At 34.5% G+C, this 18,656-nt stretch overlaps 1 protein-coding gene across 2 annotated transcripts in view; it reads right to left on the minus strand.

Annotated features, from left to right (window-relative positions):
- Positions 1–18,656, minus strand: part of PHKB (phosphorylase kinase regulatory subunit beta) — a 57,829-nt gene that overhangs the window by 5,755 nt on the left and 33,418 nt on the right. The window contains exons 14-27 of one of the 2 annotated variants that reach the window (XM_030457455.1): positions 18,070–18,164; positions 14,452–14,507; positions 14,270–14,363; positions 11,591–11,674; positions 11,042–11,146; positions 10,244–10,326; positions 10,073–10,163; positions 9,730–9,791; positions 9,478–9,640; positions 8,966–9,047; positions 6,525–6,582; positions 5,681–5,771; positions 3,123–3,325; positions 1,496–1,630 (exon numbers count right to left, since the gene is read on the minus strand). In XM_030457455.1, coding sequence (XP_030313315.1) covers positions 1,496–1,630; positions 3,123–3,325; positions 5,681–5,771; positions 6,525–6,582; positions 8,966–9,047; positions 9,478–9,640; positions 9,730–9,791; positions 10,073–10,163; positions 10,244–10,326; positions 11,042–11,146; positions 11,591–11,674; positions 14,270–14,363; positions 14,452–14,507; positions 18,070–18,164 — 1,402 coding nt within the window. Of the gene's footprint in view, positions 1–1,495; positions 1,631–3,122; positions 3,326–4,708; positions 4,800–5,680; positions 5,772–6,524; positions 6,583–8,965; positions 9,048–9,477; positions 9,641–9,729; positions 9,792–10,072; positions 10,164–10,243; positions 10,327–11,041; positions 11,147–11,590; positions 11,675–14,269; positions 14,364–14,451; positions 14,508–18,069; positions 18,165–18,656 lie in introns of both variants that reach the window. The other variant, XM_030457454.1, reaches the window with a different exon arrangement.

Genomic DNA, 18,656 nt, shown 5'->3' on the forward strand with positions numbered 1-18,656 from the left:
TTGTTTTATGATGGTGTGTAGGAAAACAAGTGGCCTGTAAATTTATTCAGCTTAGTATTGACTTCTAATTGTTTTACCACTGCCAGAATCAAGCCTGCAGTAGGGCTTTTTTCTGTATAACTGTACTGGATTACATGACAAATTAAGAAAAGAATGCCTCATAAGTAGTGACTTATGAGTGACTCAATAAAACACTTAACTGCCAAAAACTTGTACCTGCTATGACAGTTCCATCTTATTCTCTGTACAGCTCTGTTGTGGACTAGGATAAGAAAACATTTATAAAAACAAAAAAGAAAAATTGTGATAGAAATAAAAGGCTGTTTTTCTAATGCAAAGCATTTGAAGATATAAAAAATACTCCAACTTATCTAAATTACTGTGGTAGGGAAGAGAGTCCTGTAAACTGTATGAGCAAGAGGAGCTTTGCAACTGTTCAGACCATTAGAAGAACAATGCTCATTTAAAAAATGCAACTTGCAGTCGTGCGACCTATATGAATAGGTCAAAGAGTATCTGAAAGTCTGCACTCTGCTAGCAACATCTATCTATATGGCTTCATATCCCAGAGTCCAGTGTAAAAGATAAGAAAACAGCAAAAATTTTACCCTCCATGTAAACCTGAAGAAAGGTCAGTTGTGGAGAGACTGTTAGGGAGGTAAATACACCACTAACCCTTCATGTATGACAAATTAATTGCTAGTGGTATTACATGGTATTACAGCAGCAGAGATTTTTTTTTTTTCTTTTTTTCTGACAATCAACCAGAGTGCTCTTTGCTGACCCACTGGTATGAGGAGCAAGAGCATAAGTAATTTCACTTGTAGTACATTTCCTCTTTGTTGAGAGAAAAGGCCATCAGCCATTCAGTCATGGACTACCAAAATTATCAGAAGTTATATGTGACAAAGTTTAATCTAACTTAATTAGAAATAAAACCTACATGAGTACTTTTTGACTTTACTCCTATCAATATAGTTAAGTGGCAATAACTTTTATTTTAACTTTTGTCTTGCACACTTAGTATCAGTGAATGCTTTTTTTGGCAACTAATTACAGCTTGGAGAAAAGGTTACAAGTTTCATGCAGCAATGCTATCTCTTGAGAATGCTAGTGAACATCTGTTTTTAATTCATATAATAAGCTAGAAGAAAGAAAGCACTGAACAGCAGAAAAACTGTTCTTAAGAGTTACTTAAGTATAGGGTATTGAGTAATTTAATGCTTCACATTACTGACAGAGTATAGAGATTACTACTATAAAGTAAGACTTCCACAAAGATAAAGCTGAAAAGCAAAAATGCAATATAAAAGAAACAATCGTAGAACCTGGACACAGGTGAAAGAATGAAAAGCTACCTTTCTTTGAATAAGTATATTACTGATTGCAGATGCCTGGTTATTTCAGATGTAGACAGAGTAGTTCAGGAATGAAAATTACTTGACAAGCCTATTATGAATGAAAACAGGTGCCACAAACCCACACATCTAATTACCTTCCCTGCTGCTCTGGCTGAAGGATATCCAGCAGAAGCTGCTTCACTTCACTAGGGGACATCTGGTATAAGTCCTTGGCTGGCATATCTCCAGCACGGATTTTCAATTCATACTTCATAGCATGGATAATCCACCTGAAGTAGAGGGAGGAATACTTTAATTAAATACAAAGTTTCCAAAGATGAAAAATTACTGCAACAAAATAGCTCGTAAGAATTCCCCACGATCCTGCTTATTTGGCTAGATATGCACCTAATAGTCTACCACTCTTACTGCATTATGGTATTTACTCAGGTTTTGTGTTTGTTTGTCATATGACACAAAAATCAAAGGGATAATGGATGGGTCATGAAGCATGCTTTTCACAGGGAAGACATATGCATGACTGCATATTCCCCTACATTATATGTTCATTAAGGCAAACATTTACCTGCCTTTTGATTTTATAATACCTACTCCAAATTATGCTCTGACAGTATATGCATTTTGCTGACTACGTTTATAAATAAAAATTAATTTTTGTATTTTTAATGTAAAAGGACTTCAGGGCTTATTTATAATTTCAACCTTTGAATATCTTTTTTGCAACCTATCACACTTTCCTTTCTTATGCTGCTCCCTTTTGAAAGATTAAATAAGAATGTGGCAACAGTAAATATCTTTCAGCCTTAGGTATCTGAGACACAAATTATTGGAGGAAAATGCTGAATTTTATTCTGCACATTATAGAAAAAGTGCTACAACCTCTAATATACGAAATAATAAATAGTTACATCTGAAGCAATATAACTGAGTGTGGAGCTCAGCATGTTGTTTCAGTTAAAGTAGTATTACTATCAAAAGGGAAAGTTATCTTCAAACCATCATGTAACACCTGATCAAATCTGGGTAACGTCAAAAAGCCTTATTCTGTTTATCAGAAAAATCAGACTATTCCCAAGAGTTACCTTGTCATCAGCACAGCCCCATTCCACAGGCATTTAATTATTCAGCCTACAAGGTACAGAATGCTGTTGTTTATCGAAGTCAAGTCACAGTCCTTGCTGAAGGATTCTTAGTAACTACACAGAAATCCGAGATGTCAGGTCAACTGATTCAATGTTGCTTTAAATTTGAGATTTGGAGGACCATTCATTGAAAGTGCAAGGTACAAGAGATTATTAGGCAACACCACACTGAAGCCAGGACTTCTAGTTATTTCTGTTGGCTGCTGGCAACACAGGGAGACCTGGAGGCATCACCCTTGCCCCTGCTCATTTGCTGTACAGAGTGCCTCTGACCCACTGCACTGTTTTTTGGGTGTAAAGCCCTAACATGAAAGGGTTCAAGCTTTGAAAAATCCTATAGTTCACTGTATTGAGCTGCAGAAAAGTTTTGAATGGGCTATTACAAGGACTACCCCTCCATTATTTTATCCTGGTCACTGGAAAATTTGAGATCAGTCATGTGCCCATTTTTTGGCACATTATTTTTTATGTATACAAATGTATGTATACAAATTTAAGTATACAAGGTTTTTCTTCCTCATCTCATGTAAACCATTTTTGTAACATAGCAACAATCTCTGCTAACGTATGTATGTACCCCTGCAATAGGAGTAACAACAACAAAAGATAATTTACTGACCCAATCCGTATCTTCAGCATGCCACTGAAAAGTTCAGGTGAATTTGAGATGATCGAGCCAATATGTATGACAAGTTCCTGCTGAACTACAGCTTCTCTTTCATCTTGTAAATGACATTTTTCATAGATGATGTTCTTAATCACTGCTGGGGATAAGGGATTAGAAATAACAACTTCCTCTTGGCCAAAAGCTCCAAGCGTTACCTAGAGTATATAGAAAACAATTTAGAGGATATGGAGAGGAATAAGCACCATAGAAGCAAATGAGAAATGAAACTTTTTGATAAGTTTTGTAATACAAAACCAATTTTGTCAGTTACTGATGCTTGTTAATAGTGTTAGTTGATGCTATTGAAAAAACCTAAAGTTCACTATAAAATTACCTGAAGACCACAGTAAATAGGGAATATATTTATATATAATATATATTTACATTATAGATATATTATATATATTATGCTGATATTATATATAATATCATATATATTTATATAATATATTTATATTATATATAATATGTCCAAATTAAACTATGCAAGACCACAGCTTTGGTTCCAAAACTAGCTGTATTATCACAACCATATGCTAGCTTTAGATAGTCTTTCACTTAAGCTGTAGAGCTCACTTAAAATTCGGAATTAATTTAATAGTTTTGTTTTCTTATTTCTAATAGCATCCTATAGGTTGTAACCTTCATTTTAAGAAAATATATTGCTTGTAACAGACTTTTTAACACAAACAATAGTTAAAATTCTGATTTCCTTTTAATCTACTGCCAGTAAAACACTGCAATACTGATTTTTCTTCTGTAATAAAGATGAGTATTATATATAATAAAGGATTATATATAATAAGGGATCAGTGAAGGCAAGTTAGGTCAAAAAGTTGAAAATAAACAGCTACAAATCATGCTGCATGCAGGTGCAGCTTCCTCTATAGCTTTGTAAGTGCCAGAATCACATACCCAGACCTCAGTCTGTCTGGAGTAAGACAAAATACAAATCTGTCATAATAGCATTACATATCACTGAGTATACACAGATACATATTTTAATACAAAAATACATAAGCTTAAATTACTATTATTTGGAAACAGCTCTTCATGAACTTAAATTATTTTGCTGATAGAAAAAAGTGCTCCTTAAGAAAGGAAGAATCACATAGTTAAGCTTTTTTTTGGAACACAAAACTAAAACCCTGAACTGCCACCCATCTGTCTTCTTTACAGAAAGAGTACCTTCATCTTCATTAAGTCTTTTAAAAGAAGCCTTATAACTTGACTCCATCTACTTTTGTAAAGAGGAATATATACAACATCTAAGGAGATGGTTAAATTATACCTCTTCCCTTATCTGGAAACTGAACTGTCTTTTCAGTATTCTGTCATTAATTAGAAGTAAATTCATTAGTCCATAGTATATGCAAGTATTTAAGTTTATTTTCTCTGGGCTTTTCTTGTTAAGTAAGGAATTTTTAAGCCATTGGGTACTTTTAAAAGAAGCACAGAGGCCTTCAAAATTAAAAAGCCCATTTATTTAGTTTCTCTGTTATCATTCCTTAATACATTTCTCAGGAGTGAAGACTTACCTGCTTGCCCTGAACTAAAACATTAGTAATAGATGGTGCAAGGCTGTCCACTAGTTTACCTAAAAGACTTGCTGCGAAGCGCACAACAGACCTGAGGGCAGAAAACAGAGCAATCCCACTACATATCAAAAGCTACTTTAATTAATTCATAGGTAAGTTTGAAGTCTGCCACAGCAGACATCTCAAAACTAACTCAGTAAATACATACATTATTTATAAAGCAGAATTGGGATCAAAATTTATTTCATCTTCTATGGATTTTAATTTTGTATTCTAGATATAGGTAAATGGATCAAAAATAAATCTAGTTAGATCTCATTAAACTACCAGCTCCATGAAAAGCTTCTCATTCTTTTTTCAGCATCACCTTGAAAGAGATGCTAGCTTCTCTTCTGTGGTGTTTTCATCAATTTGGAAGATAATCTTGGTAATTTTTTAGTCCATTTAAGGAAGAGTTAGAAAGATTTTGCAAGAGCAAGTACAATATGTAACACCAAGGCTTTGTTTTGTTTTCCATGCTGAGGTAGTATTTTGCATATGTAGCATGAAGAGACCTGTGTAAACTCCTAGGTTAAAAACTAGCTGTAACTTCTAAGAAAAACATTTTTTTAATATATCTATTTGATGGTTAAAGGTATAAAATCTTTTATACCTTTCATAGTTTTATACTTAAATGATAACTTCCTGACAAAATAAAAATCTGATAGACCTATATTTGAGCTTTTCTAGCACAGGATTTGAGTCTACTACAAATCAGATATCCACAGAGTTACTGAACAAGTTGTAACATTCTATCATGTTAGTAAAAAAACCAGTTGCTGTTGATTCCTGTGAAAACTGCTGTGAAAACAAGAGCAAAGCATTTAAAAAATTCATTAGCTGATACTGTCAAAATGCAAAGATGCAAAAAAAAAAAAAAGAAAAAAAAAAAAAATTTCACAGAGCTCTACTTCAGACTTCTGGGCACTTTACCTGTTTCCCATGTACCAGTAAAGTAGTAATATGGGGGCCTATAGAAGAAGAAAATTTCTGTGCAAATGCAGCACTGTAGCGCAACACCAACCTATACGTATGGCACATGGCAATCATGGGAGAGAAATGAAAAACAATTTACATATCTTGTTTCTAAAAATACTTTTGACTTTTATTCTTTACAAAGAAGGTATTTTGGTTCTATGTTTTTATTTAGCTGTATGAACACACAAAAATGAAAAGCAGTTTTTATACTTAAAGTCTCATCTGTCAGGAATAGTTGCAGAGTGGAAGTACAGCATTTAGGACAGGTTAAACTCACTTTGTTGATAAAAAGAAATGAAATTTCAACTGAGTTTCAGGGCAAAGAAATTAATTAACAACATGTAAATATAGACATACTTGCTGAAGCCTTTTAGTGTTATTGTTACAAACGAATATTGTCAGGCTCATAACAAATTATCTCAGGGCAATAAACTAACTTGTGTATCAAATTAACTGACTTATATTTGATTACCAGCTTTGCTACAAAAAGCCTTTGATAATATTTTACCCTGCTTTGTAAGAAACAAGAATATTAGTATTCTTTTGTCATTTGATTTCAGTGAGAAATGTACGTCAGTGACAGCATTCATAAAAAACCCTATCTTATTATGTTTTTAAAGATAATAGTAAAAAAATACTTAATTTTTAAAAAGCATTAGAGATCAGATCTTCAGCTGCAATGAAGCAATACAATTTTGTCAGAAAATCTGTCCTTCCCCTGCCTTTAATTGTATAAGGTTCCCATTTTACTTTCTCTCAGTATTAGGAAAAATAAAAAGAATGAGGTATGTATACAAACCAGAGCTTTTTGCTGCCAGCTCGCCTATAGATTTTTTCAATGTGCTCAGCAACAGTACCTAAATGCATTAAAAAACAAATTAAAAAATAATAAAAAAAACCTATAAGCAAAAAAGATGCACAAGTTTTTAAACAGTAATCATGTAAATTTGATGAGATGTTAATCCTGAACTAGCTTTAGTAAAACATTTTCCTATTGTCCTTAAGACCTAAAATTGAGATGCAATCAAGTCTCCTTTCAGCCAGTTGCATGTTTTTATGCAAGAAGCCAAACCAGATTTCAGTTAAATTTGCTGTTCATGCTGTAAGGAGACCTATGATATCACCTGTTCTTGCAACCTATTAGGGAAAGTTATCTATATGCATATTTGGCCTATAAAAGCACACCCCCACCATAAGGTACAATTTCAAACTGCAGATTATGTTTGGTTACAGGAGGTCGATACTCTCTCCACTGTCTTGCCTTTTTGTTGCACTAAAATCTACAGGAAACAAAAGGGAAGTCTTGTGCTTGACCCTAGAGTTTGTTGAAGTGGTGTTATGTTTGTGATAGTTGTGATAGCTGATGTCCAAGACACAAATTGTTTTCCACTCTGTATAACAGTAGTGGATGATCTGGTTAAACACGTGGGATATGATATTTTCATTTTACAGGAAGCTGTGGAGTGTGAAAGAGGATCTTTCATTGCTTTGGTGGCATTGCCCTGAATAACCACAAATAGGTGCCCACAAAAACAGGTGACTGTGAGCTAGCCTTGGCAATTAGGTGCACTACAACACTACTGTTATGAAGCTAATAATCACTGTTGCTAAGTACAAGAGGGGATACTGGAAAGATACCCAAGACTGATGAGATACATGCTACTGATTTACTACTCTCCTTCTCCAAGCTGATTTTCTGTGTGCCAAACTCAGAGAACATTTTGTGAAGTGTTATGTATTAAAGCAGCATCATGCTGTACAGATATGACCTAAAAAAGAGAAGGCTGGAAATGGGAAGAGCACTGCTTCTGAGTAGGTAGGTAGTCCAGGATTCTGAGAAAGCACAAAGTACATTAATTACATAAATCAGGGTATCAATACCATTCTTTTGTCAGCCCATAGTTGACAACAGTCTATCAACTTGTTATACTGACATCTCTTCAACTATCCAGGGATAAAGTGAGGACCATTATGTTATAGGTAAAGATGGTGACAAACATTCTATTATATAGCTTCTACATAGATTTAGCTTCTAGATTTTACATTCTGAGATGGAATGGTAGTGTTTTTCATGCCAGCCATTTACTGGTGAACAGTAAGCTCATCTATAACAACAGTACCAGAAGCTGACTCACAAAATCACAGCCTGTGCCTGTCAGTTGGAACAGCCAGGGTTCTTCAGTGGTTTGTTTTTCTTTGGTTTTTTTCCAGATTAATGTTTTATTGATTGTATGATTATTTAATGTCAGTCTCAGTATACTCCAGTCACAGGAGGACAAGAACTTTAGTCAGTGACTCAGACTGTTTCATGCAAGGTGCATAATGAAAAGGTTATCATCATCTACTGTTTCACATGGGATGGCACAAAAGGTTTATACAAGAGAAACGATTAGATCATCATGATCTGATCATCAGAAGTGGTCATGCTGGTTGTTTACAGAGGTTCAGAAGTCTGCCCCAAGTTGTATTCAGAGCAAAGAAAGACACAGCCTACAAAGGACTAAAGAAAGCTACTGAGGCTTCCGATGTCCAGTGTTACATATGGGTAATAGTCAAGTGTTGTCTCTGAAGCAGGATTTTCACCACTAACACTCTGATTCCGACCATGACTTTGGATTCACATTGTATTTCAGCAGTGCATAATTTATCAGCCAATTAATTTTATTCCACTTTACACTGTTTTCCATTACATTTAAAATATTAAAATAGGGATATAATGTACATGTATGTCAAAATGACAGTTCTTCATAATAACCAGCTGTCTTATATCAGAATTACAAAGCAGGCCTCTATAACACGAGGTGGTAATTTACACTGATTAATAACAGAGAGAATACTGTTTGCTCTTAGCATTCCTCTTCTTTCTGAGGAAAATATCTATATATATAAATATATAGATATATACAAAAGCAGCTAATAAGCAGTCTTTGGAAAAAAACCAAGTCTTTACTTTCAGTTTTCCACATAAGGTCAAATCCCTCATTTTTTATATTTGTGTGTTCAAAATTACATCCAGATACAGCACCAGGCTACACTCTGGAAGAGTTCATGTATTGAGCAGCGAATTTCCCACCATGCTATGAATTTGTGTGTTCAATATTGCAGAAATTGCTTTAAATGGCAAAGACAATAGCTACATAACTGCTTGCACATATGGCCATCATTCATGCTCATGTTTAGTAACTAAACATATAGATATTTACTGAAATATTCAGAATAGGCAAAGAAAGAAACTCTTACCTTCCTTAGTGATAAAATTTGGTCCTTCCCTTTTAAGCAATATACTCAAGAGTAACGCTTGACTTGCCAGGCAGTTACAGTCCTAAAAGAGAACAGCATCAACATAAGCAAAATAGCCTTCAGATTTTCAGTGAAGCAAATCAAAAGGGCTATTAAAATTTCAAATTAAACCTGAGGACCTTTTTTTTTCTAATTAAAAAAAGAGAAAGTATCTACACATTGTTATACAGGAACTTCACAACAATTTCATACCCTACATATGCTGTATCCTTGTCACTGCTGATTGCAGAGGCTTCACCATGATTCAGATGAAGTGTGATAATCATTACCTTGACACATAAACCAAGAAGAATACTTAGTGTATGTTTTCTGTTACTAACTATATTATTTAACATTGGAACATGACACTAACTCTGATGTTATAAACAGCCTGATGTTAAAAAGAGTACCAGTAAGCAGTTTCTCTTTTAATGAGAAAGAAGTAACACTAAATTTTTATTAACTTTTCTTACATTAAGTTTTTGCAGGATTTCATATGTTGGCTTGCTTTTCCAGTCATTAATATTTACATCTGGTTGTTGCTCAAGTTCAGAAGCATTTGGAGTACTAGACTGTCTCTTGACTTTTGAATGTTTTGGAAGATCCAACTCCTCCAAACTCTTAAACATAGGAATCCTGAAAAATAAGTAAACTTGTTTTTTTCTAATTGATCAAGTATTTTAACTATTAAACAGTTCATCGTTATTATTCACACATAGGCTTACTCTTCTGTTTCAGTGATTCTTAGGAAGTCAAGTTGTTCAAGGACTGCTCCAGATATTAATGTCTGAAATGCAAAATTAAAAAAAAAATTAAAAGATACAGAAACACAGATAACTATATAGTTGTCATTCAATTTAAATTCATTGTTCCATTGAGAGAGTAGTTAAATGAAAAAAAACCACAAAACACCCAACAAAAAAAGATTATAAATGAATGAAAGGTCTTCTTGACTCCTTAATTTTATGATACCAAATAAAATACTACTAGAAGTCACATGAAAAGCAAAAGAAGTAAGGAATGTACTAATACAATAGGTAAAAATACAACTTTGAGAAGAAAACATACCTGTACTCTGTCAACGTGAACTTTCACTCCTCCAACAATGCCCTTTCTAAAGGCTGCCAACATATCTAATATTGGATTGAATCTGCTCCCTCTGAAATTTGAAACAGGACTCCATTAATCCTACAGTTTGGAAAAAACCACACTGCAAAGTATGCTTTTAGCTCTCTCTACCTTATATTGTCTTCACGGATAAGCACAACAAAGAGTGGACGGCCATGCATTTTCCAATACTGCTTAATGAACTGAAGTGCACTCTAGGTAAGAAATAATAAATCAGTCACAAAAACAATAGCCAAGTACAAAATACCAGAATCCACAGTACAAGATACAAAAGAGCTATATTAAAATAACAGAACTTAAAACTTGATTAAAAAAACTTCTCTAATATATCCTCAGCAGAGTTCTTCAAAGAATATGAACTGCTTCCAGGCACTGCTATTTCACAGGTTTTCTAACAATACTCCTAACATACACTGATCAGAGGGCTAAACCATTGGATGGAGTGCAGCAATCTAGTAAAGATTCAGGCTTGAGTCACAGCCCCTATGATGGAATAACCATTGCCATCTTCTATGCACTGGTAGTGGCTGCCTGAGCACTTGATAGCAAGGGTAAGCTTTAGGTAATAAGATAAGCAATAGGTAAGCTTTGCACTGCTGCCTTAGAGTTAGGGGAAGGAAGGCAATTTTTAACATTTTTGCAAAGTATTATTTCCGCTAGGTGAAGCTTTTGAATTTCCCTTAAACAGACCAGTATCTTTTTTCAGCCACGTCTGTTTTCCAAAGAAACAAATTATAATTTGCTTGCTGTACTACAGCTTTCCAAATCACTATTGTGTGAGTTTTTTCTCAGATACTCACTAGAACTCGTACTGAGCTGAAAGGATTATTCATCTTAATACACTTTACAGCATAAACAGCAAGTTGATTTTAATAGTAGAAGGATACATTTTATACAGTGTTCCTGTACCTTAATGTCATCAATCAACATCATAACATCCTGAGACATGTAGAAATCACTTAGATCAAAAATGATTGAGTAGCAAACTACAGTCTTTCCTAGTATTCGATAGATCTGTTGAGAGAGAGAGAGCTTCCATTAATCTTTAAAATATTTGAAGCACTGAAGTAGCTGAAAAGGAAAAAAGGTATTTTAAAACTGTCAAAGTAATAACTAGTGTAGAACAGCTGAATTAAAATATTTAAGATAGAACCTACATATCTAATTTTAGGCATTCTTTTATTAGGTGTGAAGGTCCCCGTTCTGTTTCACTTAAAGCAGTTCACTTCATCACCATTGAGCCTGTTTGGCTCAAGTATTACTGTAATTAGATGTTTAGGAAACACTACGGCTTAATATTAAGACAGAGCATGCACATTTTTAAGTGTACAAGGAATTTAAAATATGATAGATGCATTAAATCTACACTTCAATTCTATTTAAAGAATTCAGAGACCAATTCAATGTTTATCTAGAATATGCATCAATAATAATAACACAAAAATTTCTTGCAGCAACCTTTGATGTCCCAAGGCATCCTATAGGCCTGTCCGGTCTTCCAGATAATCCCAATTTGTCATTGACTCCCAAGTAGAAGTAAGCCTGTGAGGAAGAACCATTGAAAACTGAGACACGTAGATAATAAGGCTTCCTTATGCTCCTACTGGGTCTCACACAGTAAATGTACAGGTCCAAAACCAAACTGAATAATAACAATTGAACTGATAATAACATGTCCTTACAGCTAAGAGAGATCAACTGTGCAATTGAAGCAAGAGTCACAAGACATGAGCACTCTGCTCCCAGACTCTCCCAGTCACTCTGGTGGAACTCACATCACTTCTGGCAGACCAGTGCTCTGCTGTACATGTGGTGTAACATTCACCCTTCCCTCCTTTTAATAGTTTAGGTACTATGAAGGACTTTACATGTTAAAGTCAAAACACAGTTAATGTTGTTTTACATTAAAAGAGAGATGTCCTCATGAAGGGTAAGCAGGAGTGCTGGGTAAGAGCTGGCTGCTATGATGAGGACACATGGATGCAACTCTGGGCTTGGGCAAAGCACCAGAGCACTGCCTATCTCTAAGGGTCCAAAATTCCACTAGAACTTGTGGATTCCTATATTAGTTCTTATTTTTATGTTCTTAATTCCATTATTTTTCTAGTCTATATAATTAAAATATTGTTTAAATCTTCAAATTCCTTGCCCGATTTGCCTTCCATAATGCTTTTCTGATGTGAATATAAAAGTAAAGCTAATGCATGAACTCTAAGTATCTTTATTCTAATTTTAGTAAAGGACTTCAAAATTAATGCATCAACACAAGCCAGAAGGATTTACCTCATTATTCACTGCTTGATTCTTATTTGAGTTACATTATGTATGCCTAGTACTATTTCAGCTTTCTTTTATTACAGTGTTTGAGAATAAAACCATAAAAAAACCAACTCAGCTGTGGGCAAGGTAGTATAAACGTAACAGTTAAACCAGACTGAAAGGTGTAATTTTTTCCTTATTTAAGCTGTTTTAGGTAAGGAACCCGCCATTACTAAAACTTCAGAATATTCAGAACTCAGAACATTTTGCTAAGATCAATTTTTCTTTATGTCATAGGAAGATAATTCAGAAGCAAATAACAGGGAATATTTGAACAAACATTATTCTCAATAAATAGCATTTTTACTGCTGTTACCTTGGGGCCTTCCTGCTATTGCCTATGTATGTTTCTGCATTACACCAAGAACTATTTCAAAAGAAAACAAACAAAATTACCTACATCACCTTTTGAATAACCCATCCATATATAAAGAAAAATATTGAGCTTCTTTTTGTAGTGACCAATGGAGACTGGAAGAATGGCAGTAAACATAATTCAACACCAAAAGAACCTTCATTTTGCCAGGATGTAAAACATAAAATGTTTTTGTAACTAAAACAGAACTCTGCAGTACTGTAATACTGTCTCTTTCCCTGAGCAGTCACTCTTTACCTTGAGGCCTCACACTGTTCTATGATCTACGAAAGCAGTTTCATATAGTAATAGCTTCCCATCTTGATCTGTTAGAAGAATATCTGACTGAAGTAGAGTTTCATGCAAGTCCAGCCACTTCAAGCATCGTTTCTTTCTGGATTAAAGTGCCCTTCAATTCTGGAATATTAAAAGCTGCTAATAGCATGAAATGGCTGTGAAAACACACTAGACTGTTGGGTTGATTTATGAGAGGGAACCAAATAGGAGTGGTCTTGCACACCATCTGCTTCTGTGTTCTTTTATCTGTTATCAGTTTATGCCTGTCAAATATTCTGCTGTAGTCCTGTACTATACATATTTAAACCTTTCTCCTCTATATTGCGTGCATCTTGTCCCATTTTCTTTTTACCTTCTTCCTCTTTTCATTCCCCAACCCCGCAGATTTTGTCAATCTGTTTACATGACCCCCATACCACTTTTTATCCTTAATTTTCTTTAATTCATTTCTTACCCATAACCATGTTTCTTTTTACCCTGTTTTTTTGGACACATTCCTGTTTCTAAGTCTAGAAGTTTAAAGACTGTGTGCCACCAGACCAGGTCAAAAGTTTCTAATTGCTACTGAGAACTGACAGCACCACTTCAGCAGATACAGAGACTCATGTTGTTACAGATCAACCCTCTTTTTCCAGAAATACAGATAACTGTTCCAGCATTAGCGTCCCCTTCCCAAAAAGGATGACAAATACTACCAGGTTGGTTTTGTTTGCTATTTGGTTTGTGGGTTTTTTGTTTGGTTGTAGATTTTTGTAATTTGTTTTTTTTTCAGAAGTCCAATCAAACCTCCATTCTCATAATGCTCCAAACACTGTCCTTAACTTACTTCAGCTTCACAGCTATTCAACTGAACAGCTATATTATAGCCTTTTCTGGAAGCCCACTAGGAAGATATAAGGCAATTTAATATTTTCATTACATTGTTTTTAAAAATAAAATTTGATGAGGCAGGCACTCTTTTACATAGAGAGTACAAATAAAATGTCAAAATTGCCAGATGTCTCACTAGATTTTGAAAAATAATTCTCCAAAACAGCACTGCACTTAACCCAAAAAGGTAGTTAACACATTTAAGGAGATACAAGTCTAACAGCTTGATACGAATTCCTAACGTTACAAAAGAAATGTATAGATAGCTAAGTAACTTTCAATGTAGAATTACTTACTTTGACAAGTTCTTTTTGAGCCCATATCTGAATTGGTTCCACCTGCTGGGGGGTCTGAGTTTGGATTCCATATGTGTTAAGAAAAACTTGAAGGCTGCAAATGAAATTACAAATTCAGTAACAAATCACAGAACAGTAAATATAAATATTTATATAAAAAATATCTATAAATAAATACATACCGCTGACTTTCTGCTATCAGAGCCACATGTACTACCAAATCATTTTCCAGAGGGCCCTAGAAAATAATGAAAATATATTCATTAGCATTGCTAACTGAATATTTTTTCAGCAACACAAATAGGAACAATGTCTATTTAAATAATTAATTAGTATCACAGACATCACTACATTAAGTTTTCTTACTGTGTGAACAAATTGAAAGAACACCACATGATTAAAACCTGTAAATCTCAATGCTATGGGAAGAGAGTTCCATCAGTAATATTTTCTAAGATGAGCTTTGGAGAATTAATTATAGGTTTAAAGTAATAATTTCCACTGTTTACTTTGGGTTTTGTTGTTTGTTTGGTTTTTTAAATAATAATAATAAAACAGTAGGAGAAACATTTTGCTTCATAGAAAATTTAGACTTTATATAATTGATGTGTTTCCTTTATGCCTGATATGACAATGTTCTGATACACATTTTTGTAAAAAGTGAAATAGCTCAGATATTTGTGTACTTTGGTGAACTGAGTTCACCCTTTTACCCTGAAATACTTTGATCAGACAGATTTTTTATTTGAAAGATGTTACATTTTACAGGAGATAACAGCAGATCCTTGCATTGTTTATAGTACAAGTATTTCATGGTTGAAGCCAATACTCATATTTAACATTAGGAAACCATGCAAATAGGAATGAATTGAACATGCTGGGTAAAATCATTGACTCAAATCCCTGGGTCCTGAAATGGCAATTCACCTTTCTTTTCACTGGCTGCAGGAAGTACTAGCTAAAAAATGAGAAGTCTGAGTTATTCCCTATTCATTTCTTCTCTGGCACTCAATGACTATGAAATAAATAATAAAAAAAAAACCAAAAACCAAGAGCACAACACATTCTAATTTCTAAAATGCTTTTTGTCTACTTTCGTCTAGGAACTACCAGAACACGAACGACAAAAGCCAAATACCTCTTTTATCAATTGATTATACAAAAATACAGCATTTTCTGTGAAGATGGATGGATAGACATATCGATTTAGAACAAGAAGTTCAGAGTAAATGTTTGCTTGTTCAGGCATCTGTGAGCCTCGATATCAAGTTAGATCTTACTGATTTGCAGAAGAAATCCTAGATAACATTTTCCCAGAAGTCTATCAGCACTACATTTCTGCAAAATAATTACCACAAGTTTTTGCCACATGGAATAAGTCTGTGATAGAAGTACATGCACCAAGAGACCAGACTAAGAGGTCAGAAGTTCAAGTGAAGTTGAAAGATCTTCCTCCTTAGAGTATCAGTTTATCATGCTGTCCATTGCATTTACACTAACAGTAAGAAAACTCAAACCAATTTTCTACCATAATCTGTGCATGATGTTTATCAAACAAAAAGCAAAGACCTTCAGAAAATGAGAGCCCTGATTCATAGAAAGTCTGTGATCTAACTTAGGGACTTCAAGTTGATGCCCAACTTAATGATTACTGTATTAATGAAAAACTGGATAGGACTGTTTAATTATAGACTGTAGACCAATGTGGGTATTCTGCATCTCCACTGAAGGTCATCCTTCTGTGATGCCAGTGGTGATGTCTCTGTCACAGACCTACCCTATGACATGACTCACTCGCAGCAGCCAGTAAGTGGTGGTTCTAACAAGGGCCAGTACTAAGTACATACATCTGCAGCACAATTGGCACAACACAGCATCTGTGTGAAAAATAGACTTTGAAAAACTATTATTTTTGAAAATTATAACTATAATTGTACAGTAGTGCAACCACAGGACTGCTGTAACATTAAACAAAGTTACTTTCATGGTCATTTTTAAGATGTCAGGGTGTAGAGGATCACAAATAGTGGTCAAGAAAAACACAGGTGAAAATAAAAATTATTAACAAAAATATATAGTCCTTTTCAATAACAATAGTGATATACGTTAGAAAATAAAATGTGTAAGAGCATAAACTCCTAAAGATTCCACTAAATAAATCAGGTTGTTGTTAAAAGTTCCACTTTAATGTCTGATTTCACGTTTGTCTAATAGCACAAGCTGAGGTGTTGTTCACACAGTATCAATCACTGTCTCCCCAAGATACTGCAACAGACCCCCTGCTCCTAGGCTCACCCTTCTGCCTTGCATTTTCACCCTGGAGTGCAGGCAGAAGGATCTGTTTTGACTGTACTCTGCGTGCTGTGCAAATGATAAATACACCCTAGCACTTTCACAGAAGACCAACATAAAAGACAGATGAGTTGTTATTCCTCTCTGAAAGGAGGATCTCACTGGACAGATGCTGTCACTATATGCCTTCCTGCACACATTCCCAGGAAATCTCAAAACTGTGAGAAAAACCCATTATTTTTGAACTTGTGAAAAGGTGGGCACAATATTCAAGAACACTGATTAAAATGGTACCTACTGGGCTTTCCAAGCATAGAGAGCAAGATGAGGAAAACAGATATAAAGCGCAACAGAATAAATTATATTTAACCCAAATATCCCACCTTGCTGCTACAAAATTACAACTGAATTATTCCAAAGCACATCTGCTTGTGGAAGCATCCAAATACTGCTCCATGGTTTATGCTAAATAGACTGTTTTAACACACCCAACTTTTGAAATTAAACATAATATCAGGACTCATGTGCCCCAAATTCTAAAAGAATATTTAACAACTTTAGAATTGTAATAACTGTTTAGCTTGAGGCTTCTCATAATGGCACTCCTAAAGAGGCAGGTGAGATCAGCAGCTCATGATTTCTGTAGCACTGTAGAACAAGAGAAAAACTGGAAACAAAGTCACTGAGCTATCATTATCTCATGTTAGCATGGCAGAAATGCTGTACTGTGAACAATAAATGAGACAACACTCAGGCACTTGGATAAGTCTGGTAACAGGAAACAGTAGGAAACAGGGGGTTTAAGCAACACTTGTATACAAGAAAAACACTGTTCACTCTTGAAATAAATCCTAAAATAAATGCTTCATATTTTATGCTTCACTAACAAAGTCAAAAGAATGAACAAGCTTTTTACATACCTATTCCTTATATCAAAAAGCAAAAAGGCCAAAAACCCTCTCTTAGCTACACATTTCTGTAGATACAGTTCTTACCTCTTTTATTAAAGAACTCCCCCTACATATACACTGTGTTTTTTTGTGATCCTATCTGCTACAGATCAGATTTTAATTACAATGTTTCATCCTGCTGTGCATTTAAGGCAAATACAAGAGCATGTGTACAAGTCATAAATACCAAAGAACAATCTCATCCTTGAGGAACTGAGGAGCTCTAAGTACAAAAAATATTAACACATTGAAGTAGTAATTTGAAGGAATAAAAAAGCAGGTTTATTTGTGCCTAGCTGACATAGCACAAGAAACATAGCCATATATTAACATTTAAACTTGTATTTTATGTATCATTTTGATTGCAACACTTAAGTGGAAGGCAAAGGTGCACCACTTCATCAAAACTGCAGAAGTGTGTCACAATCTTCCTTTCATAAGTAATACTCCATCAACTAAGAAAATGTACATACATTTAACATTTTCCTAGCACTTTAATATAAAACATACATGACATTTTTTTCAGTATAAACATTTTCAGAATAATCTTATGCTTACCTGATTAGAAAATCTCATGCTAACATTCCGCTGATCTTGTGGGGGCACATAACGTCCAATGGGGTCGATATCTTTAGGACTGACAAGTTTGTCAGCTGGAAGTAAACAACAATAAAAATACAGAATGACTTTAGTACTTTCTGCAGCTTTTGTGAAGGAGGTATGTGAATGTATTTTAGGTAGCCAGTTCTGCTGGTCTAATCTTTGGTTTAGATCAATGATCTACAGCTCAAAATGCCATTCTGCAAAATTACATTAATTTTAAAACTAATGACTCAAGCATCATTGTTGCTGCAGGTAATTGTAATATCTATGTAAAAACAATCCTGTATTTTTTCACAGACATTAAAACAATATATGCAGACAAGACTTCAGAACACACAGGTCACCGCAACCATGGAACAATTCTAGAGCTTTAACTAGAAACTCAAAGGTTGCATCAAATATTGTTTAGCTTTGAAGACAAGCAGACAGCCTCTATCTCAAGGTAATTGAGATAGAGGGACAAGACATATCAAGGGTATGTCTTAGTATGGTATCTGAAGAACAAATTGTATAAAAACCCAGAATGTTTCATACAATCTACT

This window comes from Calypte anna, chromosome 11, assembly GCF_003957555.1.
Source record: "Calypte anna isolate BGI_N300 chromosome 11, bCalAnn1_v1.p, whole genome shotgun sequence".
Classification (NCBI taxonomy): domain Eukaryota; kingdom Metazoa; phylum Chordata; class Aves; order Apodiformes; family Trochilidae; genus Calypte; species Calypte anna.